Genomic DNA, 27,843 nt, shown 5'->3' with positions numbered 1-27,843 from the left:
TGAAAATTAACAACTGCTAAATGAAATACTTTTTTTTCATAATTTTTTTCCTTGAAGAACCAAGTGTTTTTTTCAGCTGGTTGTTGAATAGGGTTAAGTCCACTTGGATTAGTTGTGCCTTTCATTAATATGTTACAGAAATACAGTGACTTATATTGACAATTCATTGTTTTAAAATAAAATTGGCAAGACAACTATATGGTTAAGAACTTCCAGTATGACCACATCCAATAACTGTTTTAGATTGTTAATGGATTATTGTGTTATAGGTGACATAGTTAACTGTAAAGTAACCTGATTCAGGATAGTTACTGGTACCACAGTGAGGTGAATAAAACAGGATTTTCAGACGTTACCCTCAATTTAACTGTACTTTTAAATTTAAACTCCATTAAATAAGCATCTTTTCTTTGTGGTAAAGTCTAACTTCTGCTTCCCTGGAAAGGATGAATTTACGTAATTTGACAGGCCTATTTTCAAGTTATTTGCTGTTTGTTTGCTTGTTTTTGTTTTTGCAGCCTAAAATAAAAATTTCAAATACAATTTTAATTCTTACAAGATAATGTCTTGATTTTGTACCAATTCAGGTAGAAGCAGAGGCCTAGCTGGAATTAAGGGTTATACACAGTTTTTACCACATTACTGAAGAAAAGGGTAACAGCTTTGGAAAGAGATACTATACTAATAAGCAAGTGTGGAAGAGGAAGAGGAAGAAGAAGAAGAGGAGGAGGAGGAGGAAGAAGAAGAAGGAGAAGAAGAGGAAGAAGAAGGAGAAGAGGAAGAAGAAGAAGAAGAGGAAGAAGAAGAAGAAGAAGAAGAAGAAGAAGAAGAAGAAGAAGAAGAAGAAGAAGAAGAAGAAAGAAGAAGAAAATCTTAAGTTATTTGATGCTTTTTGTAAAAAAAAAAATTAAAGTTCATTTTCTTTGGGTTAGAGCTAGAGAAAAGGCCCTAAGCTTCTGTGGTTTCTTCTAATTCTTATTGCTTAAAGTATGAATATGTCACTTACCCATGCTTCTGTTTACTATGTATTAAAATGGGTAGTACTGTTTACCTAACTACCTCATGGATGTGTTAAGGCATATTGAGTTAAATCTCATAAAATGTTTCTCAATCTTGTTAAAAGCTCAAAATTTTGGGCTTATTTGTAATGCCAGTGTGACACTGAGCATTTTGTTCATACCACACTTTGATAACTAAATTGGAAAACAAAGGTTAAGTACCTCTGTTCTGGACCTGGGCAGGCAACACTCTTTTAGATCTTTGTGTCGCTCCCTATTTTTATAGAAGTGGATGGATGCACTATTTCACAAAGTCTAAGAATTATTTGGGGGTATTTTTGATGACTGTATAAGAGTAAATACTACTTGGATAGCACTATAGCATTGTGGTCATGAGATTAAAGTGGAAATAAGACTATTTCTGATAAAAATATGCCATTAAATTTCAGACTGTAGAGCCACATTTATAATACCTCAGGCTAATTACTGTTAAATTTGGGGTTGAACTTTTTTTTGAGGACAGCAAGCGTGGACTATTGGGTTGTCATTTAGAGGAAGGTCTAGATTTCCTGCTGTTAATAAAATTACATTGAATTCATTTTTAAAGGTGATGAAAACTTCCTTTTTGAGAAGTTAGTGTTAAGGTCTTGGAATGTGAACACATTGTTTGTAGTGCTATCCATTCCTCTCCTGAGATTTTTAACCTGCCACCGGAAATCCTTAACCAATTATGATAGCTTTTTTCTCTTTATTTTCAAAATGATTTCCTTTGCTTTGATTAGACACTGTGCTTTTTTTTTTTTTTGTAATCATAGTTCATCTGAATTCAGTTTTTTCTAACTTTAAAGCTAGAATCTCATTTCCAATGAACCGAAGTAGCAAAATCATCTTTTCATTCTTTTAGGAAATAGCTATTGCCAAAGTGAAGGTGTAGATAATACCTAGTCTTGTTATATAATGGGGACGTTGTTTGCAGAAGAATTTTCTTTATAAAATTGAAGTTTCAAGGGATGTCAGTGTTTATGCTGTTTTTCCAGTTCCAAAATGATTCCATTCCATACTAGAAATTTGAAGTATGTAACTTGAAATCCTTAATAAAATTAGGATTTAATTATATAAAAACAGAAAGTTATCACTTCTCCATTAAGTAAATCTGGACCCTAAAGATTGAAGATCCTGTGTATTGCCAGAATCATAACTCGATTAGAAAGATTAAGAGGTAAAAAGAATGAAATGGAATAGGCCCTCTCTATTTCTATGGCTAACCTTTGGGAAAATAATTTTATAGAAACAGAAGCTTCTTCATTAGCCACCTATGGATAGATTTTAGGCTGAGTCTAATTCACAGTGATTGCCCCTCTCTAGAACCATGGGGGAACTAGTCACTCAGTTTGATAGAGATTGTTAGGAAAGGGGGAAAAACAATCTGGAAATCTTAGATAAAAATCACTAGAGAAGATGTTAGAGAATGTCCTACAAATAAATACTACATGTAAATGTTCTTTAAGCATTTGGTAGAAAGTTGGCCAAGATGACCCCTAGAAGGTGCACAAACTAAATTGGGGTGGGAATGGGGGTGAGGACAGGTAAGATTTGGAAGCAGCAAGAGCTTCCCAGGCAGTCAGGACCTCTTGGGGAATGCAACTGGAAACAGGGGCAGTGTAAGAGGAAAAGAGCTCAGCACTACGAGTCCAGAGTGTCAAGCCCAAAGAGTCCAAAAGCTGAGGTTCTGGCTTTGCCAAGATACCAACATGGAAGGTAGGAGTGCATAGAGATGACTGGGGAATCCCAGGTAACCAAAAGATTCAGGCTCAGAGGAGCCATTAGGGCTTCAAGGGAAGCTTTCCTGTACACATTTCAGGTTTATTTGGCTCCTATATTAACTAGTACTTTTTAGCTTCAAGTAAAAAACAATCTAAAAAAAAGCGTGACTTAAGTAAAATGGAAATGCGCCTTTCTCTCAAGCAATGTAAAGTTGAGCAGTTGTTAGTCCAGACCTCTTATAGAAGCACCACAATGTCAGAGAATCCCACCCTTATTCTTTCAGATGCCAATATCCTCAGCATCTAATTTTCATCTTCAGTATTGCTTCATGGTCACAGTTAGTTACTGCAGCTCCAACCATCACATCCACCATACAGGGAGGAAGAAGGAGGAAGAGAGGAAAGCAAACTATACTTATCAACTAAGTCAGCCAGTCCCCTTTAAAGAGCATTCTCTTCAGTACTCCACCCTGTGATTTCCGCTTACATCCTTTCATCAATTCTGTTTGATATGACCAATCCTAACTAAAAAAGAAGCTGTGGAAATACAGTTTTTAAACTTAGCACTGAGTTGCCTTCAATAAAATTGGAGTTATCTTCATAAGATAAAGGGAATTGTGGGCATTAAATAGGCAATTAGAAATCTCTGCCACAACCTCCTAACCAAAGAATGGCTGAAAAGTTATTTCCAACTCCCAGTTATGTGTTGGGTGAGGCTCTAGATGTATTGATGTTCTTGGGATGCTTTTTCATGGATTCCAGGGAAGGGCAAGGCAGTTTATAGACAGCTTATTCCAACACTGGGTTTGAACTAAGTTGTATTAAGGAAAAATAATGATAATAAAAAAGGGATGCTTACAGGAACAGTCTAAAGGAACTGAACTAATATGGTTTGACTCTTGTCCCCACCCAAATCTCATTTTGTAGCTCCCATGTGTTGTGAGAGAAACCTGGTGGGAGACAATTGAATCATGGAGATGGGTCTTTCCTGTGCTGTTCTCATGGTGGTGAATAAGTCTCTTGAGATCTGGTGGTTTTAAAAATGGGAGTTTCCCCACACAAGCTCTCTCTTTGCCTGCTGCCATCCATATAAGATGTGACTTGCTTCTCCTTGCCTTCCACCATGATTGTGAGGCTTCCCCAGCCACATGGACCTATAAGACCATTAAACCTCTTTCCTTTGTAAATTGCCTAGTCTCAGGTATGTCTTTATCAGCAGCATGAAAGCAGACTAATACATGCATCATAATGGTTACAGTGTTGGGTGAGGTGATGGGATCATGACTTTTCTAGTTTTCTGTTATGTATTTGTATTATTTCAAATGTTCTTGTATTCTTTTAATTTCCTATTGAATTCTTTTTCCTATTTTAAGACTCCCTGGAGAAGGAGGGCATTTGGGCCAGCCTACTTAAAGTGAGACATATGCCCAATGTGCAAATTAGGCCAAAAGGCCACAAAATGTGTTTAGGAAACAAACCAGGGCATGTGAGATTGCACTTGCATAAACATGTTGTGTGTGTGTAATATTGATCTCCATCTCACAAGGGAGCAATAATGAGTGGCAAAGGCTCCTGGGAGGGAAAATTAGAGGATGAGAAAGCTACTCCATGAAAGTTATTGAAGAGCAGGTGGCACGTTTGGAGGCCTGTGGTAGAAAGACCTGGGTTCTAGGCCTTTTCCCACTCTTCCCCTTAAACAGCTGGATGATCCTGGGGAAATTAACCTATTTAGTCTTGGATTTTTAGCCCATAAAATGAGAAAAGAGAATAAGATGATAATTAAAATCCTTTGAAATAGAAATAATTTTATTTTCCCTAATTGTTGAGCCAAAAGAGAAAATGATGAAATATTTTGGGAAGTGAGGCTAAGGGGGAATGAAAATAGACAAGTAGCCTAACATGTGAAGATGTTTCACCAAGAGTAAAAAACCTAGAATAACATTAAAGTAAGAAAACAATTTGGGGGCAATTTTAGGTGCATAGTAGCTATGCAGAACCTCTTTAGATTGGGAGATTCACCCAACTGATGAATCAAACTCTGTTGTTGAATTGAACATCCTGATTGCAATTCTAGCACCAGGAGGGGATTCCTCATGTGCATCTGGTTGTAGCCACCCAACTAAAATTCCCACAAAAAGGAATTAATTTGATAACTATCTAAGTCAATGAAGTAGACTAATTCCCATTAGCAAAGTTTCTGACGCAATTATTTTTAAATAGCATTAATTCCACAATTCTTTTAACCTTGTCATATAGCTTTCCCTAATGCCTGTTGCTCCAACCCCAAGTCCTTTCATTTTTAAACCTCTACAAGTCTTTCCCTCCTTAAATTTAGGAACATCCCCTGATCAATTTATATTCCTTTTCAAATTGCTTTTTAATTGAAGTATATGTACTTTTTCTAGCGGTCCTGCCGCAGGGGTTATTCAGGGATGCACCGAGAAGTAGTGAGAAGAATGATGAAAGAAAGACACAGAGAAGCGGGATGAGGAGGGACGGTCCCCTGATAGGGAAGCGCCAACAAGCTCTGGTTTATTCAGTGCTTTTATACATGCCAGGGGTTAAAAATCCAGACAATAATTATTTTTGTCTTCCTTTGATGCGGCCTCTGCAGTCTGTCTTATGCTGACTATTAACTATGAAAAGCCATTCACAGCACTTCACTGATCTGGTAAGAACAGGAAGCTACCCATAACAGGATCTTCAGCGGTCAGGTCTTGGCCATGACACCTACTTTCCTGTCTGCAGGCTTTGCCAATGGGTGGGAATGCGAATTTGGCTCCCCACAGTTCCCCCTTTTCTTTCTAAAAGAAGCCGTTGATGATTTATCCGGAGCTGGGTGATGGCAGAGAAGGCTCCTCGGAGACAGACTGGGAAAACACAAAGAATTAATAAAACAATACCTGCAAGGGTGGCTAGACTGATTATTATAGCGGACAAATGAGATGTAGGGGATAACTTATGGAGAATAGACAAAATGCTATCAGCAACATCCTTTGGATTCACGATATCTAAATGTGCTTGTTGCATCTTTTGTATTTCATTATGTAGTGAGGCAACATCTAAAGAGAAGTTGTTAGCTGACCACACTCCATGAAGGTGTGCTTGCACTTCTTCCCAGCTCCATTGAGATTGATTATACTCATGAGCTGTTATACAAATCCATTCATAGTCAGCATGACATTTTAGGGGGAGTATAGTAGATAAGGTCTCTACTCTCATGCCTAGAAATTCAACAGCCTCTTCTAATGCATTTAATTTTGCATTGATTTTTAAATCAATTCGTTCTTGAGTTCCTAAAGCAGTACTAGTATTTTTTGCAAGATTGTTTACAAAGTGAGCAGTTTGAATAGATTTTGTGATAGCCACAGCTGCAGTTGCTGCAGTAGCTACAGCAGTAACAAGTGCTATGATTCCTGCAATGAGAAGTCCTAAAAATCGTTTTGTTCGGGTGAGAGACTCAACAACTATTTGTAGTGCAGCAAAACCAGGATCAGTATACCAGGTCTCATTAAGATTAACAGGCAGCATCACAAAAGGAGGCTGCTGTAAAATAGCCAAAGTTAAGTTGAAATTGTCTCTAGTAACACAGTTGGTAAGGTTACAATGCAGGCAATGAATAATGTATTCTTTTTCACCTTGATGGGGAATGCTATGAGCTAAATGTGGGGACACTAACTTACCCATGTGGACTTGTACAGTAATATTAAAAGGTCCAGAAAGGAACACATAGGGAGCACGCACACAGGCACGCAACCCAGTTCGAACTCGCTTGGGAGTGGTCTGTTCTGGAGTGGTCTGTTCTGGATAGAGGAATTCTACCACTCCTAAAGCAGCGGCGGCTCGCCAAATGTGTTCTTGTACTCGTCCCTTCTGAGTGGTAATAATAGGCATCGTCCAATCTCCAGTAGCGACATTACGCGCCCCAGAAATGGGAGGAAGGTAAGCATATGGACGAGACCAGTCAGTAAGATTAATGTCATAATGAGGAATTTGATGTTGAGTTCCAGGTAGATAGGCACAACTTTGCCATACAGGATATTTGGAGACAACATGTTGTCCAGGCCTGACAACAGGACATAGGGGAAGAACATGAGGCGGATGTTGGCTGTTTGGGGCGACCGCCTCAGTGGAAAATCCCCAGAATGAAAGCTGCCACTGCACAATAGTATGTAACGCTGTAGGCAGATATCCTGCCACACGTCGAATTTCATGCCCAAGAGTAAGGCAGCCAGCCTTTGGAGTAAAGGAAAGGCAAATAGGCAGTGTAGCAGTGGATCCTGTATAATTATATATGGTAGAAACAGGGATAATGAAGTCTCCATCTAAGCCCCCAAATAAGTCTGTGTTATTGGTATATACAGGCACATTAGCGTCATTCCATGTAACAGGACGCAAAAGAGGGGGTTCAGGCACATAAGCCCAGTAAATTTTCCCTTCAGTGGGCAATACCTGGAAGCTCAGGTGAGCCAGCATGGCCAGGAACAAATTTTCAGGAGTGAAGGGCTTGCCTTCAGTAGTAAGCATATCTTGTGCGGTAACTACAAGACGCTTTATTTGACCCCAAGTTGGAAAGGGAGAGTTATGTGTTTCCAAGGCAAGACGGCGAGGGCGCTGACAACGGCGAGGAGCTCCGTGACGAACTCCCGGAGGGCTGCTCGGGGGAGTGTGCAGACCGAGGTTTCTCATCCGGCTCACCAGAAATCCGTTCCGCATGCCGGACGAGCCTCTCCGGAATCCACCGAGGTCCGCCATCAGACCCTTCAGGAAAAACACAAACACTCCCTCGTCCCCATATTAGCACAGGGTCAGGTCCATGCCATTGTCCAGTCAGTGGGTCCTTCCACCCCACAAGAGCTTTTGTAGATGCCTCCGGATGCCAAAACCGCTCGGCAGCAGAGCGTCCTGCGGCATCCAGGCGCAAAAAATTCAACACATATAAAGCATGATGCAAATAATTCGCAGGTGTGCGGGGGTAAAGTTCCCCCTTTTTAATTTTTTCAAGTTGATGTTTAATGGTGGAGTGTGCACGTTCAACAATACCCTGACCCTGTGGGTTATAAGGGATGCCAGTGCAACGTGAAATATTAAATTGTGCAAGGAAAGAGTGAAAAGCTTTAGCAACATAGGCTGGTGCATTATCTGTCTTGAGTTGCCGGGGAATTCCCAACATTTGCAAACAATAGAGTAAGTGAGCTTTAACATCTTTAACAGCCTCCCCAGAGAGTGCGGAGGCTAAAAGAAAACCTGAAAAGGTATCTACACAAACATGGATATAACTAGATTTACCAAAAGGAGGGTAGTGAGTAACATCCATCTGCCACAAATGCAGGGGCTGCAAGCCTCGAGGATTAACTCCATAATGGGGAACAGGTTGCAGTTGAGGGCAGGTGGAGCAATGCTTTACAATAGCACGAGCAGCTTCACGAGTGATTTTGAACTGCAATCGTAAACTGTGAGCATTTTGATGATGTATGGCATGGGAATTAGCTGCTCGCTGGACAGCATTTTCCGTGAGGAAACAAAGTTTATCAGCAGCTGCATTTCTGGCAGACAACAGTCCAGGCAACAGAGAATGACTCCGGATATGTCCTACAAAATAGGCAGCGGTACGCTGTTGACAACATGATTGTAGAAGCGAAAGTAACTGGTAAAGTTCATCATCAAGCAAGGAAGAAATAGTAGCAGATTCGATATGAGTGCTACTGCGAAAAACCCACTCACTGTCAGTATAGATGTTAGAGGGCTCAGAGGGGAACATTTGTAAGGCTTGGCACACGGCAAAAAGTTCAACTCGCTGCGGAGAAGAATAAGTAGCGGGAAATCGAAAAGGACGGTTGTCAGCGATGACGGCTGCAACACCTGTTTTTGAACCATCAGTGAACAAAAGGTGAGCATGGGCTAATGGTTGATGACAATGATGAAGAGGAAGAATAAATGAAGTACGCTGAAAAAAGGTTAACAATTTATGTTTAGGGTAATGAGTTGACAATTGCCCAGTAAAATTGCTAAGTGCTATTTGCCAAGGAAGGTTGAATTGATAAAGAGAAACAATTTGCTGTTGAGTAAAGGGAACAGTGAGGGTATCAGGGTCTTTTCCATATATCTGATGAGATCTCTTGCGGTCGGCCATGATAAGTTGACTGACTAAGTCTGCATAAGGCTGGATAGTCTTATGACGGGTGGAGGGCAGATGTAACCACTCTAAGGGGGAGTGTTGCCAAAACACTGCTGTGGGATATAAGTGAGGGGTAAGAATTAACAGAAGCAGAGGTTGAGTGTAATCTATGCGAGAAACATGAGCTTGCTGAATTGCGGACTCTACAAGTTGTAAGGCTAGTTTTGCTTCTGGAGTAAGAGTTTGGGGAGAAGTGGGATCACTGCTTCCTCTTAGAATATTGAACAAGGGTAATAAGTCAGCAGTAGTAAGAGACAGAAAAGGTCGAACCCAGTTTATGTCTCCAAGCAATTTTTGAAAATCATTGAGTGTTTGTAATTTGGAGAGGTTAAGTTGTATCTTTTGAGGAGAAACAGTGGTTTCTGCAATTTTTTGACCAAGATAAATAAGAGGAAATGTTTGTTGGATTTTTTCCTCTGCTATTTGCAGACCAAAGGTAGGCAAATGCTGCTGTAAAAATAATAAAGCTTGTTGCAATTCTGCGAAAACCTCTCCTGCAATTAAAATGTCATCCATGTAATGTAAGCAATAGATGTGAGGAAACTGAGCCCTAAAAGATTGTAAAGCCATGGCCACATATTTTTGACATAAAGTAGGGCTAACCATGCCTTGAGGCAAGACCTTCCACTGATACCTAGCCATTGGCTGTTGAAAATTAATAGAGGGTAGGCTAAAAGCAAATCGAACTTTATCACTTGAATGGAGAGGAATTGTAAAGAAGCAATCCTTAAGATCTATGACAAAAGCTGGCCAATTTTTTGGTATAGCTGTAGCAGAAGGAAGGCCAGGTTGCAATGCCCCCATGGGTAACATAGTGACATTTACAGCCCTCAAATCCTGTAATAATCTCCATTTTCCAGATTTCTTTTTAATAACAAATATTGGTGTATTCCAAGGGCTAGTAGATGGTTCAGTATGACCAGCAAGGAGCTGCTCCTGAATTAATTGAGTGGCTGCCAATAATTTCTCCTGAGTTAAAGGCCACTGATCCACCCAAACAGGTTCATTAGATTTCCACTGAATAGCATCTGCAGTTAAGGAGGCAGCTAGGATCAGTGGCCTTGGGGAAAACCCAAACCATGTCGATCATTTTTTGGTGTAACTTGTACTGGAGCAAGAATGCCAGTGTTATGTTTTCCTAATCCCTGGTTGGGGAGCAGTCCCTGCTGGAGCAACTGTTGAGACACAATGGGGTTGGGACTAAACAAATAAACACCCATTTGTTGTAACACATCACGTCCCCATAAATTACAAGGTAAGTGGGGTAACACATAGGGTTGAAATTTTCCTTGGTGACCTTCTTGATCAGTCCAAGTTAATACTTGTGTATTTTGCTGGGGGTTTTGAGACATTCCAATGCCTTGTAGATGAGTTATAGAGGCAGTAAGAGGCCATGAAGCAGGCCAAAATTGTAAACTGAATACAGAAACATCTGCTCCAGTATCAATTAAGCCTGAAAAAGTCTTTCCTTCTATTTGAAGTTGCAGGGTAGGTCTCTCGGCATCAACAGCCTGCAGCCAATAGATATCAGAGGAACCAAAACCGTGACTACCGCGCGCAGTAGAGGAAGCTGTTTGCCCTATTTGAGAAACATAGGGTAGAAGTAGAAGTTGGGCCACACGCTGACCTTTAGATACAGTGACCACAGCTTGAGAGGTGGAAGCCATAACTTGAAGCTCCCCAGTATAGTCAGAGTCAATTATTCCAGGATAGACAATTAACCCCTTAAAGAGGACACTGCTTCTTCCAATAATCAACCCAACAGTCTCCTTAGGGAGAGGCCCAAACACTTCTGTAGGAATGCGCTGTGGACCCATTTCAGGTGTTAGTACGTAGCCGGAGGTGGCACACAAGTCCAATCCTGCTGACCCTGGGGTGGCTCGCGAAAGGGATTGGAGGGACTCATGGAGGTCACTGGAGGGACTGTCTGAAGGGCCCCTATTGTTTGTCGGGCCCGAGGAGAGGCCCACTTCTGGTTTCCCTGAGGGGAAAGAGGGTTGCCTTGAGAATCAGTACAAGACCTACATTCATTCATCCAATGAAACCCACGTTGGCATCGAGGGCACAAAGAAGTAGGTCGAGCCTTAGGTGACTTCCCTGAACTTGCGGGCATGTGGCGGCATTGGTTCTTAAAATGTCCTGGTTTACCACAATTAAAACAAGTTTGATTACCTCCTTTGTTTTGAAGCCGCTTATTTTGGCCCCTACCCTGCATCTGCAAATAAATCTGAGAAACAGGAACTCCTTTCATAGCTGCAGCATAAGCCACACCTTGATTAAAAGCAGGACCAATTTCAGAACATAAACGAATATAATCTTCCAGAGTCCCATTTTTCTTGTATGGGCGAATAGCGGCTTGACAAGTGCCATTCGCATTTTCAAAAGCAAGTTGCCTTACAATAACAGTACCTGCCTCAGAGTCACTGATCACTCGGCCCACTGCCTGTAATAACCGAGACACAAAGTTCTGATAAGGCTCGTCAGGTCCCTGGCGAATTTTTGTAAGTTCCTCTGTGCGTTTGGAAGATGGCAATTTCTTCCAGGCAGAGAGGGCAATATTGGATACTTGATCATAAATCCATCTTTCCCAACCAATTTGATTAGCAGTATCTGAAAAGTTAGCTAAGCCAGTGAGCATTTCATAAGTAACCTGATTACCCGCCATGCGATTACGGCGAGAAATTTCCTCAGCTTTTTCCAAAAATTCAGTTTTCCACAACAAGTAATCACCCCCGTCTAGGCAGGCTTTTGCTATACCCTTCCAATCATTAGGAGGTAAAGCATCCTCTGCCAAAGTTTCTACCATGGCTAAAGTAAAGGGTGCTGTAGTCCCATATTGAACCACAGCAGCCTTAAGATCTTTCAAAGTCTTAAAAGGCAGAGGCTCATGATATTGCTGTTGATTCTGTGGACTAAGTCTAACAGGGAAAGCATGAAATCCCTCAAGAGTTTTCCCCGACATACGAGCTTGATGAAGAGCCCCTTCAAGGGGAGACATAACAGTTGCAGGCAAGGTGCTCAATTTTAAGGGAGGCAAGCAAGCATTAGGAGCCTCAGGGGGCTTTTTAATAAAGGTAGCTGCAAAAGCACGTACCAGGGCTTCCTGTTCCTCTTCAGAGACAGGGATGGGCAAAGTAGGTGAAACAGGCGAAGCAGGAGAAAAAGACATACTCTCTTCTCTAGATAATTTCATTCCCAAGGGTTGAGGCTGTGTACAAGTTACAGGAGTCTCCTCGGGGGCCGATGGAGGAGGAGGAGGCAAATCCTCAGGAGGAGATGAAAAAGGCTTGTATGCCTCAGGACATGGGACTAGGCATTCTTGGACCAGATTAAAAAGCCCAAAGGTGTCTACAGGAATTCCATCAGGGCCATGCAGAGTATAATGCTTCCGCAGGCCTTCCCCCACCTTTGACCAGGTATCCATGTTAATAGTACCTTCCTCAGGGAACCAAGGACATGCCTCTTGTACTGTCTCCAAGAATTTTTCTAACTGCTTAGTTTTTATAGAAGCCCCACGGGCATGCATCATAGATTGCAACACTTGAATGTAAAGAGCTCGTTCTTTAGAACCAGAATGTCCCATTTTTACTCCTAATGTATGACTATGCGCCCACAACTGTTTATACTCACAACTTCTGCAGAACTTACCAGAACTGGGCGTTCTTTTCACAGTATTTCTCGGGTCGCTGTTCGGGCGCCACCTCTAGCGGTCCTGCCGCAGGGGTTATTCAGGGATGCACCGAGAAGTAGTGAGAAGAATGATGAAAGAAAGACAGAGAGAAGCGGGATTAGGAGGGACGGTCCCCTGATAGGGAAGTGCCAACAAGCTCTGGTTTATTCAGTGCTTTTATACATGCCAGGGGTTAAAAATCCAGGCAATAATTATTTTTGTCTTCCTTTGATGCGGCCTCTGCAGTCTGTCTTATGCTAACTATTAACTATGAAAAGCCATTCACAGCGCTTCACTGATCTGGTAAGAACAGGAAGCTACCCATAACAGGATCTTCAGCGGTCAGGTCTTTGCCATGACACCTACTTTCCTGCCTGCAGGCTTTGCCAATGCATGGGAATGTGAATTTGGCTCCCCACAACTTTTAAGTGGAAAATTCAGAGTGTGTGTGTGTCTGTGTGTGGGCACACATGCACATGCAAGAGACTGCTATGGTTCTTCTCAAACATTTTTCTGGAAAATATCTTATAATATAACATACTGCTCTAATGAGATTGTTTTTTCAAATGCAAATAATGCCCTGAATTCCAAAGAAGAAATGGAGTTTCTTTCCCTGCACTATCAGACGAATTACAATTATTTTGTTACAATAGCTCTTCCTTGAGCAAAACCTTGCTCATTCTTCCTGCCTTCAGCAACTTGAGGATAAGGAGATAAGTCTGTTTCCTGGGTTGGTGGGTAAGCCAATGAGCAGAATCTTAAGGAAGAGGAAGAAGAATAGTGGAAATTTAGCCCAATTTCAGTGGAAATCCAGGCTTCTTTCCTTCAACTGTGGCCTCAATGCATCCTCCACTCTTTGATCTCTGTAAGCCTCAGCCTTCACATTTCTTTGATAAATTCAGGATTCTAAAACTTCTGGTCCAAGTTCCTGCTTTCATTTTCAGCAAATGGCACTGGCATCATTCCTCACGAGTCTGCTCTTTCAAAATCTTCCTTCACTGTAACATAGAGAGAGAAAACTGTTCTCATTCTTCTTCCCTTATTTTATCCTGTTGATCCAGATAAATAGGTACCTCTTTGTCTAAAGTTAATTCTTGCAATTTATACTCCTCCAAAATCCTGGGAGAACTTATCTCCAGATAAACCTGAATGAGTTGGGCTATCTAGCTCTTCATTCAAGGCCAGATTAGGTACATAATTGGAGAATAAAAACAAAACAAAACAAAACAAACAAAAACCCTGAAACAAAAATGAGCAGTCTAGGTCTTCACTAAAGTTTCTTAAGGAGATGCGGAAGGAATATACAAACCTTCCTTGAAATATATTGTTGATTTTCCTTTCTAACTCCTACTTTCTTGCCTGTATATCTTCCCTCTACTTCCCACTACCCAGTCTTTTCTGCTGGAAGTGAAATTAATTATCTTAAGCCATTTGGCTGCTATCACCTTTTCTAGTGACCCTCCCTCCTCCTCATCACATGGCACAACTAAGGCTCAACAATTAGCTGCCCAAGAAAATTTTATTTTTCTTTAGAGCTCAGGCAATTAGGTGATATACATTATTCAACATTACAAAACAAGGATAAGAATTATACTTCATAGAGTTGTTGTGAGAATTAAAAGAGATAATATATGCCAAGCTTTTAGAATAGTGACTGGCACTAGGTAATAACTCAATACATTTTAGTTCCTATCATCTTTAGCTATTTTTCCCAGCACATAACAACTACGTTTGCTTCTCTAGCAGTTTTTATTTTGCATTTGCTCCTGCTTTCTGTCCAAAACGACCTACGTTTTTGGATCATTTCCAACTATTATTTTCTTTTTTAAAAAAATGCTAAGCTTCTCAGAAAGATAAGCTATCCTTTATGCCTATTTCCTCCTCAAGTCTCTGATTTCTAAGAGTTCAAAAGAAGTGAAAAGAACTTGAAAAGAACATAAGCACATATTCCAATACACACTATAGCTTTACAGTGCTCTGTTATTACCAGAAGGATGATGAAAAGAAGGGAATATCAGGCTATGTGGAGTGGGCCAGAAAGACTTTAGCAGAGTTTGGAACAAGAGGAAAATAATTTTTGGCAGAGAATGGGGAAAGGCATTCAGATGGGCAAGAACTGTGGTTTGGAGCAAAAATGTAGAAATGTGTTCAGAGAACAGGAAGAGTTTTAAAACAAAGCATAATGTCTGAAATAGAGTAATGAAATGTAAAGTTATTGAACAGTACTGTTTATGATAAATAAAGAGGTAACTGGTAGAGAGCTTAAAGTGAATTCAAAAGTGTCTAGATTTAATGGAGGGAGTAAGAGTAAGATTATACAATTCAGGCTTATAATTATAATAATAATAATTATTATTATTTTGAGACAGGGTCTCACTTTGTCACCCAGGCTGGAGTGCAGTGGCATGATCTCAGCTCGCTGCAGTCTCGACCTCCCGGGTTCAAGCGATTCTCCTGCCTCAGCCACCCAAGTAACTGGGACTCCAGGCGCACACCACTAAGCCCGGCTAACATTTTTTTGTATTTTTTTGTGGAGACGGGGTTTCATCATGTTGCCCAGGTTGGTCTCGAACTCCTGAGCTCAAGTGATCCGCCTACCTTGGCCACCTGAAGTGCTAGGATTACAAGTGTGAACCACTGCACCCGGCTAGACTTATAATTATTAATAATGACTATGTCGGTCTTATTTTTAGAGGGCTTACTACTATGTGCGAAACATTGCGCAAGAACCTCCCGAGTGGTTTTCCTGCATTTCCTCTTGTTCTGCTAATTCTTTCCCAACATAACAGCCACAGTAATTTTCTAAAAATGCAAATCTGATCATGTTATTGACTCCTCCACATCTTTCTTAAAACCCTTCACCAGCTTCCCTTTGCTCTTAAGATAAAGATCAAAATCCTAACATATCCCTACTAGGCCCTACTGTATCTGGCTCCAGCCTCTTCAGCTTCAATTCTTGCTCTCTTTTTGTCCCTTAAAACAAGCACTGCCGTCTCCTGGCTTGGTGCTTCTCACGTGTTCTTTCTTAATCCTGGACAGATCCTTCCTACACCTCTGGGTCTGGTTTACACTGCCTCATCCTCCACATCTCCGAGAAACTTTGTCAGGAAAGCCTAGGCAACCTCTCCTATTGCTTCCTTCACAGTGTGGACAGCTATGGCGGTACACCAAGAGGATGTCCCTTCAAGACCTTGCCATTCAGCCGAAAGGAGTGCAGACGAACTGCTTCCAGTTGTTAGTGTCTCAGGGCCTACCTCAGCCACACTCTTCTGGAGCAGCCCCAGTGTCATGGCTGGACGTAGTAAGGGGACTAGCATCTGATCATTTCTATCCAATCTGGGATTCCTCTATTAGGCAATCTTTGTTTCCAAGTCTCTCTTGAATTGGCCAAGACTTTGACAAGAGCATTGCAGTCTGACACTCATTCCTGCCCAATCCTGCTTCTTCCACCCTTAATTTTTCTCGGACATTAACCCCCAATGAATCTTGTATGCTTCTGACTCTTCCTCTGAATCTACCTCTGCAGAACCCAATGACACATAGCATTTATCATGATTTCAATCTATAAATTTATTTATGTAATACCTAGTAAATATTGACACCACACTGCAAATTTATGAGGAGAGACCACATCAACAACCCAAAGTTGTATCCTTAGTTATCTTCCAAAATGCTTGATACATAGAATATCTCAAAAAATATTTGTGGAAAAAAAATGAAGAACTTTTACATGAACTATCTCACTAATTCTTTGAGAAATATACTATCATCGTGCCATTTTAAAGGTAGGGAAACTGAAGGAGAGATATTAACTTGCCCAAATTTGAATCCAGGTGTGTCTAATTTCCAAGATCTTCTTCTGAATCTCTACTTAATTTTCTTCCTGAGCAGGTGAACAAGAGGTTCAGAATGGCTCATCAGCTAGGACCCTTGGGTTTTTACCTTGCTAGGTTTTTCTTTTATCAAACATTGTGAGCTTGATTTGGAAAAGGATCTTAATTCATTTCTGTATTTCTAATAGTGCCTGGCACATAAAAGTGTTTGCTCAGTGTGTAGTGTACTGGATGAGCAGTGGAGGACAGAAATGATGCTTGAAGTAGATGATTCTTGCTGGTCTCTACAGACTCTACCGCTTCTCAAGAGGAACTGATGTCCAGGACAGCTGGAGTACAGCTTTATTTGATAACAACTCCTCTCCTCCATATCTAAGGCTATATGGCAGCTTTTCTCTGTAAAGAATTTCCATTTGTGCTGCAAAAAGAAATCAGTGGACCTGAGAACCAATCATTTTCCTCTTGCCTTCAGAGTTATGATGCACTTGATGCTGCTAGGAATGAATTATTGCAGCAGAGCTTGGAAGGAATGTTAAAGAAAGATTTAGCCTATTTATTTTGTAAAGGGAAGAAATTGAGGTTCAGAGATATAAAGCAAGCCAAGATGGAACTGGAACGAGATCTCATGTCTCTCCTTTACTGACTTCCAGCCTACAGAAGAAATTAAGAATCTTCATTTTACTTCCTAGCAGTAAGGCTAAACTTTGCCTCAGAGAGAGTCATGCAGCCTACCTCTTGCTGGGATGTGACCCAGGGAAAGAGGTATGGGCTGTGGCAGGCATAGAAGATTCTAGAATCACAGTACTGTGCAAGAATCAGTATTTCCTAGACAAGCACAACTTCTGATAATAAGATACACTCACTGGAAAGATAAGAGTAATTGCTTGACTACAGGGTTACCTAATCTAGTTTGGATCTTATTGTTGGAAAGTCTGATCAGATTTGAGTTCTCCTGTATGACTTTCTCAAATCTTTAGTGGTTCTAGCCTAAAGCAATCACCACTCTCTTCCAAGGAGTGCTTACCACTGCTCTGACATTGAGTCTGTTTCTTTGTGAATATTTGTACCTTCCTGGTGTTATTTTTATCTTATACATTTAAAAGGAGGCAAAAATAGGCATATGTCCTGCCAGAGGTCATACCACTTCAATATTAGGACCAGTCTGTCTTCATTTACAAGGGTCAAGGCAATTCTCAGGCTAAGAGAGATGGACCAGGCAGCCCCAGTTCTCTCCTGGCCACTGGTCCTCCCTGGTACCTGTCAGCCTGCCAGGAGCTAGTGCTGTAACTCTGTCTTAGTGCCCATGATCCTCCTGGTTGGCTAGGAGGCCCTGCTGGGTTTGGAGAGGGTCAGGGCACAAGGCCAGACAAGATGAGAGGCCACAGAGAAGATGTGAAGAAAAAAAAATCCTGCAAAATGCATCAAAACAGTACTGAAAGTAAACCCTGGCTGTGGACTGAGGATTGGCAAGAAAGTGAAGTAGCCCTCTTCAAGGTCAGAGCAGCGTGAACATTCTCAAGCTGGAAGCTGAAATCAATTTTTCTTCCCTTTCAGTCTGGCAGCTGCATATGGTGGGTACATCAGGAGCTAGAACACTAAGAATCAGCCCTGGCAACAGTAACACTAGGAAAAGGCAAAAGGGCCCACAGACAAAGGACTGGGGCCAAAAGAGGCATTGATCCTTGTTGTTAGGCCCCTTGCTAACACGGCAGAGCTGGTCCATGGCCTATGAAAGGCATCATGGGAGTATCGATTCTTGGGGGTTCCTAGTTTTATCATAATTAGTTTTTCAGGAAATTGTTTTTTAAAATAATTCTTTAAAATATTTATATGTCCTCGTAGCTAAGGCCATGTTTTGATGAGAGTGGGAATAAGAAGAGACTCTTCCTCTGTTATGAGGCTTAAAATTCAGGACAGGGGAGCTGCTGCACTTCTCATCAGTCAGTTCTTGCCAAGACAGGTCCAGAGATTTTGGATCAATGGAGCACAGAGGAAGGGAGGTGGGGAATATAGGGAAATCAAGCTCCTTTTCTGTCTCTTCTGCCTCACTGCTCTGTGGAGTGCATAAGGGTGAAGGTAATTTAAGGAAGGAAAAGGAAGCAAGGGAAAACACTGTCCAGTGAACAAAAATATCACAGAATAAGAATTTTTAGAGATAGAAGAAAATCCATATTTTGAAAATTTAAATGTGATAGATTCTCACACATTTATAGCTTATATAGATCTGGAAATGAACAAGTAAACTGAGAAGGAAAAGGAGGAGAGAATACATTGTCCAGAACAAGGTCGGCTGTAGGCAGATCTGACAGCCTTCGCAATGGAGAAGACAGAGGAGATGTGGTGGAGCCTTACAGTCTTCCCTTTGCACATTTGAAGTCAACTAACATTTGTTGAGCACCTATTAGGTGCCAGGTATTGTGCTGGACCCTGGACATTTAGAAGCTAATAAGTTATACCATTATAACATTTTAGAGAATAAGGTAGCTCTGTTCATAGACAACCTCAAAACAAGGCATAATGTGACAGATTCAATAGAGGTAGAAGCTGTATGCTACAGGAAGACAGAAGAGGCTAAGGGTGATTCTGTCTAGTAGATCACAGAATCCTTCAAGGAGTAGGGGTCATTTGATCTAAAAATTGAAGGATGATTTTCTTTTCTTTTTCTTTGCTCTGTAAGTTGATGTTTTATTTGAATAGGTAAATTCATTAACTTAAGAACATTAAATCTCTTCACTTTGCACTAAAACAACAGCAGCACAATATGTTTGATGAATTCCTGGGGATATTATCATCCTGTATCAGAGCTCAGGTTCACCTTTGATTGTTCCAATAGCAGCGCAAAGGGTCTTTTTTTAAAAAAAAAATTTTGCTCTAAGTTCTGGGATACATATGCAGAACATGCAGGTTTGTTACATAGATATACATGTGCCATGGTGTTTTGCTGCACCTATCAACTGGTCATCTAGGTTTTAAGCCCCACATGCATGCATTAGGTATTTGTCCTAATGCTCTCCCTCCCCTTGCCCCTGCCCCCCCAACATGCCCCGGTGTGTGATATTCCCCTCCCTGTGTCCATGTGTTCTCATTGTTCAACTCCCACTTATGAGTGAGAACATGTGGTGTTTGGTCTTCTGTTCCTGTGTTAGTTTGTGCAAGCGGTCTTATGAAAACAAGAGAATGCAGAGTCCAGAGAAAACCTAACAAGCTACAATACGAAATAGAAACTTCTCCAAGGAAAATGACAACTCATTATTTAAGAAAAGCAACATTGCCCTTTCCCCAAAAATATGCAGCTACTGCATCCTTGTGATTGTAGATCAGACCATATTTATAACCCACTGTTATAGTGAAATCCACAATTTTACTATATGTGAAATTGCTTAAGACCATAGGAAGTATTAAAGTCAGAGACTGGATCACATCATTCAGCTGTTTTTATCAGAGGTCAGCAAACTTTCTGTAAAAACCCAGATAGCAAATATTTTCAGCTTTGCAGGCCACATGCTCTTTGTTGCAACTATTTGACTCTGCCATTATAGCATGAAAGCAGCCACAGACAAGATGTAAATGAATGAAAGTGGCTGTGTTCTAATAAAGCTTTATTTACAAAAACAGCTGGATTTGATCCTAGAGCCATAGTGTTCCCAGCCCTGCTTTTACTCATCACTTTAAAGTGACTCTTCCCCATTCCTGCTATGCTCTCACTTCCGCAACATGAAGGGCAGTGGAGGTATCCATTAAGAGCATAGCTCCCCTTTCCAACCCCACATTAGTATTTTCCAATCAATAGTTAATTTCCTTTTTATATTTAAGAATCAAAACATTCTATCCTGGCTGGGTGCAGTGGCTCACGCCTGTAATCCCAGCACTTTGGGAGGCTGAGGCGGGAGGATCACTTGAGGTCAGGAGTTGGAGACCAGCCTGGCAAACATGGTGAAATCCTGTCTCTACTAAAAATACAAAAATTAGCTGGGCATGGTGGTGCATGCCTGTAATCCCATCTACTTGGGAGGCTGAGGCAAGAGAATCACTTGAACCTGGAAGGTGAAAGTTGCAGTGAGGTGAGATAACGCCACTGCACTCCAGCCTAGATGACAGAGTGAGACTCCATCAAAAAAAAAAAAAAAATTCTATCCTTACTATTTTACATAAATGTATACCTCCATTTTTTTTTCTACATCTATCCAGGCATATCTCAGTCGTCACATGGATTAATCTTTCCTTATCCTTAGCAACTACTGTGGCTGAGCTGCTCTGGAAACAGAATTTCCAGAGCTCCATTCTGAAATGTCGCACAGATTGCTAGTTGTTTACCTCAATATCTATTCTTCTCTTTCCATAGTTATATAACTCTCAATATTTATCTAGGCACACAGCCACCCAGAACATAGACATTTCCCACTCTCTTTGCAGCTAAGATTAAGTTCTAGCTAATGTGACATAAGCAGAAAGATTGTGCAGCACCTTCCAGGAAACAGTTTGAAAATGCATTCGCTGAGTGCCTTCTCCCCTTCTTCTTCATCTCTTTCTCCATTATGCAACCTGGAAAAGGGAGGTGATGACTGAACTCTAGCTGCCATCTTGGACCATGAATATGGACTTTGTCATAAGGATGTCAAAACAGAGAGCTGGAGGAAGCATTAATATTAAGGATTGTGGATTCTCATGCTAGCCCTGGACCACCTTACTTTTTATCTGATAGAAAAATAAACTGCTCTGTTTAATTCACTGTTATTTACAGTCATATCTATTCCAAATGAATACATTCAGTTACTTTAAAATTTTTATTTTTTTTTTTTTTGAGACAGAGCCTCGCTCTGTCGCCCAGGCTAGAGTGCAGTGGTATGATCTTGGCACACTGCAACCTCTGCCTCCTGGGTTCAAGCAATTCTCCTGCCTCAGTCTGTGGAGTAGCTGGGACTACAGGCATGCGCCACCACACCTGGCTAATTTTTGTATTTTTAGTAGAGATGGGGTTTCACCATGTTGGCCAGGCTGGTCTTAAACTCCTGACCTCTTGATCCACCCGTCTTGGCCTCCCAAGTGCTGAGATTACAGGCGTGAGCCACTGCACCCAGCCCTTTAACATTTTAAATAAGGATTTTTTTTTAAACAAAGGCTGAGATGGGCTTCATTACAGTTCTTAAAATAATGACTATTTTAGAAAACAGTAATTATCTTACATTTTAAAATCATTGGATATTTATGTTTGTTAAATGTGGCAGAATAGAGCACAAGAGTTGTCTTTCTGAATTTATTGGGCTTTTGTACTATAGCTTTAAAATGTTCATTGCTTCTTATGAATTCAAATAACAAATAGAGGCAACTGAGAAACATTTACTATGTTAAGTAAGCCTGGGATGTGCAGCCTGCCTGGTTCTCTTAGCAACAGTTGTTGAAGCAACAGGGCAAAGGTTGTGCTATATAACCAGGTTAACCGGACACCGTCGGGTTGCTGAACGGAGCAGTTCCTCTCAGAAGGGCTGAAAGTGGGCAGGCAACATAAATACACCTACAATTCATTCATTGCCTATTTACACTCTAGGCTTGCAATCATCTGCAGCAATCCCCCTATCCACACCCTACAACCAGCAGTCAAGCTTGAAATGTTTGGCTAGCTTCTTGTGGATTATAGGCTATGTGATAGCACCAGGAGTTCCCATAGGTAACAGTTTACATTCTTGATTCTTTGGAGAGGAACTTGCTGTTGGTCACCAATCACACTGCCTGAGTTTTCACACTGCTGTAGGAGTTCCCCATGAGGGGAGGCCCTACAGAACAATCCTTTCCTGCTCATTACCCCAGTTCTGGGCAGCATAATTTGTCTTTTTTTTTTCTTTACACTCAGCATGGGCATACCATGCCATGTTGATTTGTAAGACACAGGACAGATGCAAAAAGGATTACCTACAAGGCTGTAAAATGGCCCGGTGTTTCTCTATCTGCTGCTAGCTGGGCAACCTGGAAGCAAATATTGTTCTTTTCTTCTTGCACTTTACCTTAGAAAATAAAAAGTAATAAACCACAATTCTTTACTTTCATTGCTCAGAAATGCTTTAAGGCAGTGGCCACAAGTTTCCTGAAAGACTTGTCTTTCAAGGGCCCAAGATATCCCAGCCCCTGGTTTTTTGTCTTTCCAGGCTTAGCTCCACATACTCTACACTACTGTATTCTCATACTAGAATGAGATGCTACTGCCCTTCATCCTGCTAACAGGCCACACCCAGAGCCATTTTGATTGGACCTATTATATAACACCATATTCCTGGTATCAGTTTCAGGTTTAGTTAAGTTCCTTGGGTTGCAAGGAACAGAGACAAAGGGGGTGAGGGGGTAGCTATTCTAAGGATATACTTGAACTATAGTCAAGCCTGAAAATCTGGTGAGAGCCAAAGCAATTTAGAAAATAACTGCTTTTTTGAATTTTCTCAGGGACATATGGCTTCTCTAAATAATATCAACTCTGTGACTTTCTTGTTTCTCCTGATTGCTTTTTCTTCATTCATTCACAAATATTTATTGATGTGCAGGGTACTGCCCTATGTACCAAGAATGAAGTGTTGAAAAAAAATAGACAAAATCATGGAGTTCAGACTTTAATAGAAAGAGACAGGCAACAAACAGATGATAAATATATAATGCCAAGCAGCAATAAATGCTGTGGAGAAAAATAAAGCAGGGAAAGAAAACAGGGAATAGTAGGATGCTATTTTAGATAGGATAATCAGAGAAAGTCTCTCCAAAAAGGTAAAATTTGAGCACAGACCTGAATGAATTGAGAGAGGAAGCCACAGGGCAGCGGTGTTCCTGGTAGAGAAAGCAGCAAGTGCAAAGACCCTAAGGCAAGAATATGCTTGTTGTGTTAGGATCAACACCAAAATCCGTTGGGGATGGAGTGCTGAGAGCAGAGGGAAAATTCATGGATAATACAGTCAGGAAGGTATCCAGGGATCCGATTAAGTAAGGCCTCGTAGGGTCTGGTAAAAACAGTCATATGTTAAATTTGAATTATTTATTAACATGAGGCAGGATTGAAAAATTAAAAGCATGTGATCTGGGACCAGATTCACTTAGGTTAATCTCTTGGTTCTGCCAGTTTCTAGCTGTGAGATATTTTGCCTCAGTTTCTTCTTCTGCAAAGTGAATATATTAATAGCTTCTGTCTCATGGGGTTGTTGAAACTATTAAATGAGTTATTTACAAATAAAAGCATGTAGAACAGTGGTTAGAAAGCTATGCCTAGTGGGCCAATCCTGTTCATTATTTATTTTTTATGGCCAGAAGGATGCTAAGAATGTTTTTTTGTTTTACATTTATAAATGGATTAAAAATAAAAAGCCCTGTCTTAATTTATTTATTAATTTTTTTTAATCAGGCAGCCTCCCAAGCCAGAATAGGCTCAGAGACTCTCAAAATACTAGTTCTTGACTTATGAAAATTATCAAATTCAAATTTCAGTGTCCGAAAATAAAAGTTTTTTTTTTGATACACAGACATACTAATTCATTTACATGTTGTCTATGGATATTTTCATACTATAACAGCAGAGTCGAGTAGTTGTGACCAAGGCTATAAGGCCTACAAAACGTCAGATATTTACTATCTAGCCATTTTTAGAAAATGTTTGTTGACCTCTGATATAGAACATCGACAGGTTTGAAAACACTCGATACTTGTCAGCTGTAAGCTTTAGTAGATAGTTCAGTTACTGCTCAGTCTCTACTCTTTTCTAAAGGTACATTTCACACAGTCCACACTGGCCTCAATTCTGTGTCATTGCTTTGCATTGTGCTCACCATGGCTTCCCAATCGCAGCATGATCTGGCTTCTGTCTCCTTCTCTGATCTCATCTTTCCCTCTTGCTCACTCTGCTCCAGTTGCCCTGGCTGTCTGTCAGTTCTGGGAATCTGCTGAGAATTTCATTCCTTGGGGTCTTTGCAATTGCTTCTCCTTATGTTTGGAACATTCTTTCCCCAACTATACACAAATCTGAATCTCTATCATTCTTCGGATCTCAGTTTAAATACCACATCTCAGATAGCCCTTCCCAAACCGCCTTATATAGAGTGTCCCTCCCCTTTGCTATTCCTTATCCAAATACTTTATTTACTTCATTCATGGCAATAATAATCATCTGTTGTTCTTTCATTTATTTATTTGTTTCATTGCTTTTTGTCCTCTTTCCCACAAGAATGTTAGTTCCTTGAAGACAGGGACTTTATATTTTTAATTCTTTGTTATAATATAGCACTGCACTCCATAAGTATTTGTTGGATGAATGAATGATATTTTTGCTTCAACTCTCATGGCGAAGTACACTAATTCTCTTGTTTGTTTATTTGTTTTTCTCATACTGTCATACCAAGGAAAATGATTTATCTTTTTCTCAAGGCTATGTCACAGGTCACTGGCTGGGCTATTGTTTGGCTGACTTTGGTCAGATAGCCTTCCCTGGTCTAATGAACTATGGCCAGGAGTTGGGAATGAGATGGCATCACAAGGGACAAATTGGCTCCTTTCAGCAGGACCTGTGGACAGATAGCACAAAGTGGGGTGCAATCAGGAAATAGCTTTGTACTTTCCCTTTACTGCCTGTACTCTCTGCTGTTACATCTTCCTCTGCTCTCAGATGAAATCTTGGGTAGAGCTCATATCTTATATGCTTACAATTAGACAATAAAATCTGTCTCCTCTGGTCACTTGATTTCCTAAAACAGCCTTAGTTCAATAATTAATATATCTAGTCCACTGTAATAGTAAAAATTTTGAAATTTATTCAAAGTTACATCTTTTCCTTTTCCCCAATTTGGACCTGCTTCAACTGGAAGCTTGCTGTGCAGTTGGGTGTGGATGGGAGCACGTAGGTTGTTTCCTTTCCTTCTGCCCCACTCACTAGGTTCTCTCTGGCTCCTTTAATATTGAAGTACAGGAAGGCAGCAGAGGTGTGGGATAACAAAAGTCTGACTAGCACCACTTTAGTGGTCTTAATTTCCTCTAGCTATGGCAGAGATGCAAGCAAAGCATCTAGTGGTACTGTTGTGACCTCCTCAAACATTCCCCTGGGGGGGGTCACTCAACCGTACGCTCCTCCCCTGACTGCATCTTCTGTACCCATTGATACTTCTGAGCCTCTTTCTGCTGAAGATTGTCTTATCCCCCTCTGAAAATCCTCCTGGGCACTCTCCTAGCCAGTTCCAGGCCAGCAGCCTTTCTTCTGTGTTTCTCACAACTGATCCATGGCACACAAGCACCTTAGCCCTATTGTTAGCAGTGACCTAGTTACCTACCAACAAGACAGTGCTCTGTCTTGCTAGCTCAGGTTACTTCAGGCAGCCTTTAACCCTTTAGATTTCTCATGGTTGACCTGGAGACACATACTGAATTCTCTGATGCTGTCCTTAACACTCCTGTCACTGGGCTTGGAGTACTATGGGGGGCTCCATGTTGGGGCAAAGTGGGCACAATGGAGAAGGAAAATGACACCATGGTTCCACAATTCACTCTAGAATAAACTTTTTTTTTTAATCGCCAAAAACTTTCTCAGCATGTTCAACCTTACTTTTATAGGCAGGGGATGAGTGAACAACTAATGGTCATAAAGCTGTAAGCCCTGCTCTGAGGAGCTTCACCGCACTTTTGAATAGGGGATGGGTTGCCATTCGTTATCTTAGGGTTCTCAGTCGAAAAGAGACAGAATCTCCCCTACTTTTTTTTTGAGACAGGGCCTCATTCTGTTGCCCAGGCTGGAGTGCAGTAGTGAGATCCTGGCTCAATGCAGCCTCAACTTCCTATACTCAAGTGATACTCCCACCTCAGTCTCCCAAGTGGCTGGGAGCACAAACACACATGACACCATGCCCCATTAATTTATTTTTATTTTTAGTAGACACAAGGTCTCACTATGTTGCCCATGCTGGGATTGAACTCTAGGCTCAAGTGACCCTTCCTTCTGCCTCAGCTTCCCAAAGTGCTGGGGTTACAGGCATAAGCTATCAAGCCTGACTCTTTTTAAACATTCTATTTCATGTCTGGTACACTCTGAAATATTACATGTCTCATGCATAAAACACTCATTTTAAATCATGTATGTAATGGTTTTTATTAATTCTATAGACTGCATCATAGACTTTTCAGTTCTGGAGGGTTTACAAAGGCCCATGGCCAAAAGGTTTTAACTTCATTTATGAGCTAACTTTGGGTCTATATTAAAGACATCATGAGCAAAAAAAAAAAGAAAAAAAAAGAAAATTTTTGTAATAGGTTCAGGTGTTCTGAATAGGGTGGTATAGTTTTATTGCATGGTAGATTCTACTTCTATCCCTTGAGGCACCATTTTGCAACACAGCTTATAAAGGCAGCAGAAGGTAGTTCTGCGTTTATTACTTATGTGTTGGTGGAGTGAGAAAGAACAATTTCTAATTTCTGCCAGTAAAATTCTTTTCTGTTCCTGTCTGTTGAGCTTGTTCTGGCAGTATTCATATTCTCCCTCCCCCTTTCTCCCCCTAGCCTTAACAGAGATACATTTGTGCTCATGCTGGATTGATGTAGGAAAAGTGAAAAAACTCTTCTTTTTTAAGAATCATTAATTTCTCCTAGAATTCACAAATTACGATTGAGTAGCCTACATGTCTAATTGTCTTCTCTGCTATAAAATGGAGAAAGCTTATGAAGACAGATGAAGAGTTAAATGCTTCGTGGCATTTTATCAACAGGCTGTGTCTCTTTAGCCCTCACTAATTATTTTTTCTCTACTCCTTTATTCATTGATCACCCTTTTCTATGCTTGTTCTTTTTTGAGTATGGGTGATACTGCTCTGGATCAGAGGAGGTGCCTGATATATGTTAATAAATGAATGACTGCTTTTCTAGTAGTATCTACCTATATAAGTTTCCATGGGTACTATAACATTCAAAGGGCCTCATGTGAGGGCTGCTTGATCAGAGAGCTGACCAGATGTATGGATTTGAAGTCAAGTGGCCATAAAACTGGAGGGATAATCATAAAGGGGAGGTCTCTTTTCTAGTTGATGCTAATTGTCTATACACTCAACCTAAACAGAAATAGTTTGATCCGCACTTTATGCTCCCAAGGGTGACCTTAACTGGCTAAGAGAAGAATAATGGTAGACTCTTACACACTCTGGCTTAAAAAAAAAAAAACCATAAAAAGAGCATGGGTCATATTTTACATCACTCCCAGTTAATGCCTGAATGAACCATTGATATAGCTCTTAGGAACTCCACCCACCAACAAAGCTGTTAATATTTAGTTTTCTTTTATAGCTAATAAGGAGTTTTGTGGAAGATGATCTTTGGGAGCCCTGAGGTATCCTCATACAGAGAACTGGCTCCCTTACATTAGAGATCACACTTTTCAGTCTGAAAGAGGAGCTGTGGTAGT

At 40.8% G+C, this 27,843-nt stretch overlaps 1 protein-coding gene across 1 annotated transcript; it reads right to left on the bottom strand.

Moving 5' to 3' along the window:
* Nucleotides 1–5,259: 5,259 nt before the first annotated feature.
* On the bottom strand, nucleotides 5,260–15,899 carry LOC131383361 (uncharacterized). Its single transcript, XM_058438151.1, has 5 exons — nucleotides 15,864–15,899; nucleotides 12,588–12,642; nucleotides 7,614–8,623; nucleotides 6,445–7,522; nucleotides 5,260–5,631 (listed from the first exon to the last, which is right to left on the bottom strand). The coding sequence occupies exons 1-5, from the start codon at nucleotides 15,897–15,899 to the stop codon at nucleotides 5,492–5,494; spliced, it is 2,319 nt and encodes a 772-aa protein (XP_058294134.1). The 3' UTR covers nucleotides 5,260–5,491.
* Between the last annotated feature and the right edge of the window lie 11,944 nt (nucleotides 15,900–27,843).

This window comes from Hylobates moloch, unplaced genomic scaffold (assembly GCF_009828535.3).
Source record: "Hylobates moloch isolate HMO894 unplaced genomic scaffold, HMol_V3 SCAFFOLD_4, whole genome shotgun sequence".
Classification (NCBI taxonomy): domain Eukaryota; kingdom Metazoa; phylum Chordata; class Mammalia; order Primates; family Hylobatidae; genus Hylobates; species Hylobates moloch.
Note: the sequence above shows the minus strand (reverse complement) of the source record. Positions and strands in the feature narration are given on the sequence as shown.

Coding starts and splice junctions, on each gene's coding strand:
- LOC131383361 (XM_058438151.1), bottom strand. CDS start 15,899: ATGACACTGGGGCTGCTCCAGAAGAGTGTGGCTGAG. Junction 12,643..15,863: donor TCCAGAAGAGTGTGGCTGAG/GTAGGCCCTGAG, acceptor CAGGACCGCTAG/AGGTGGCGCCCGAACAGCGA. Junction 7,523..7,613: donor AGGCATCTACAAAAGCTCTT/GTGGGGTGGAAG, acceptor TTTTTCCTGAAG/GGTCTGATGGCGGACCTCGG.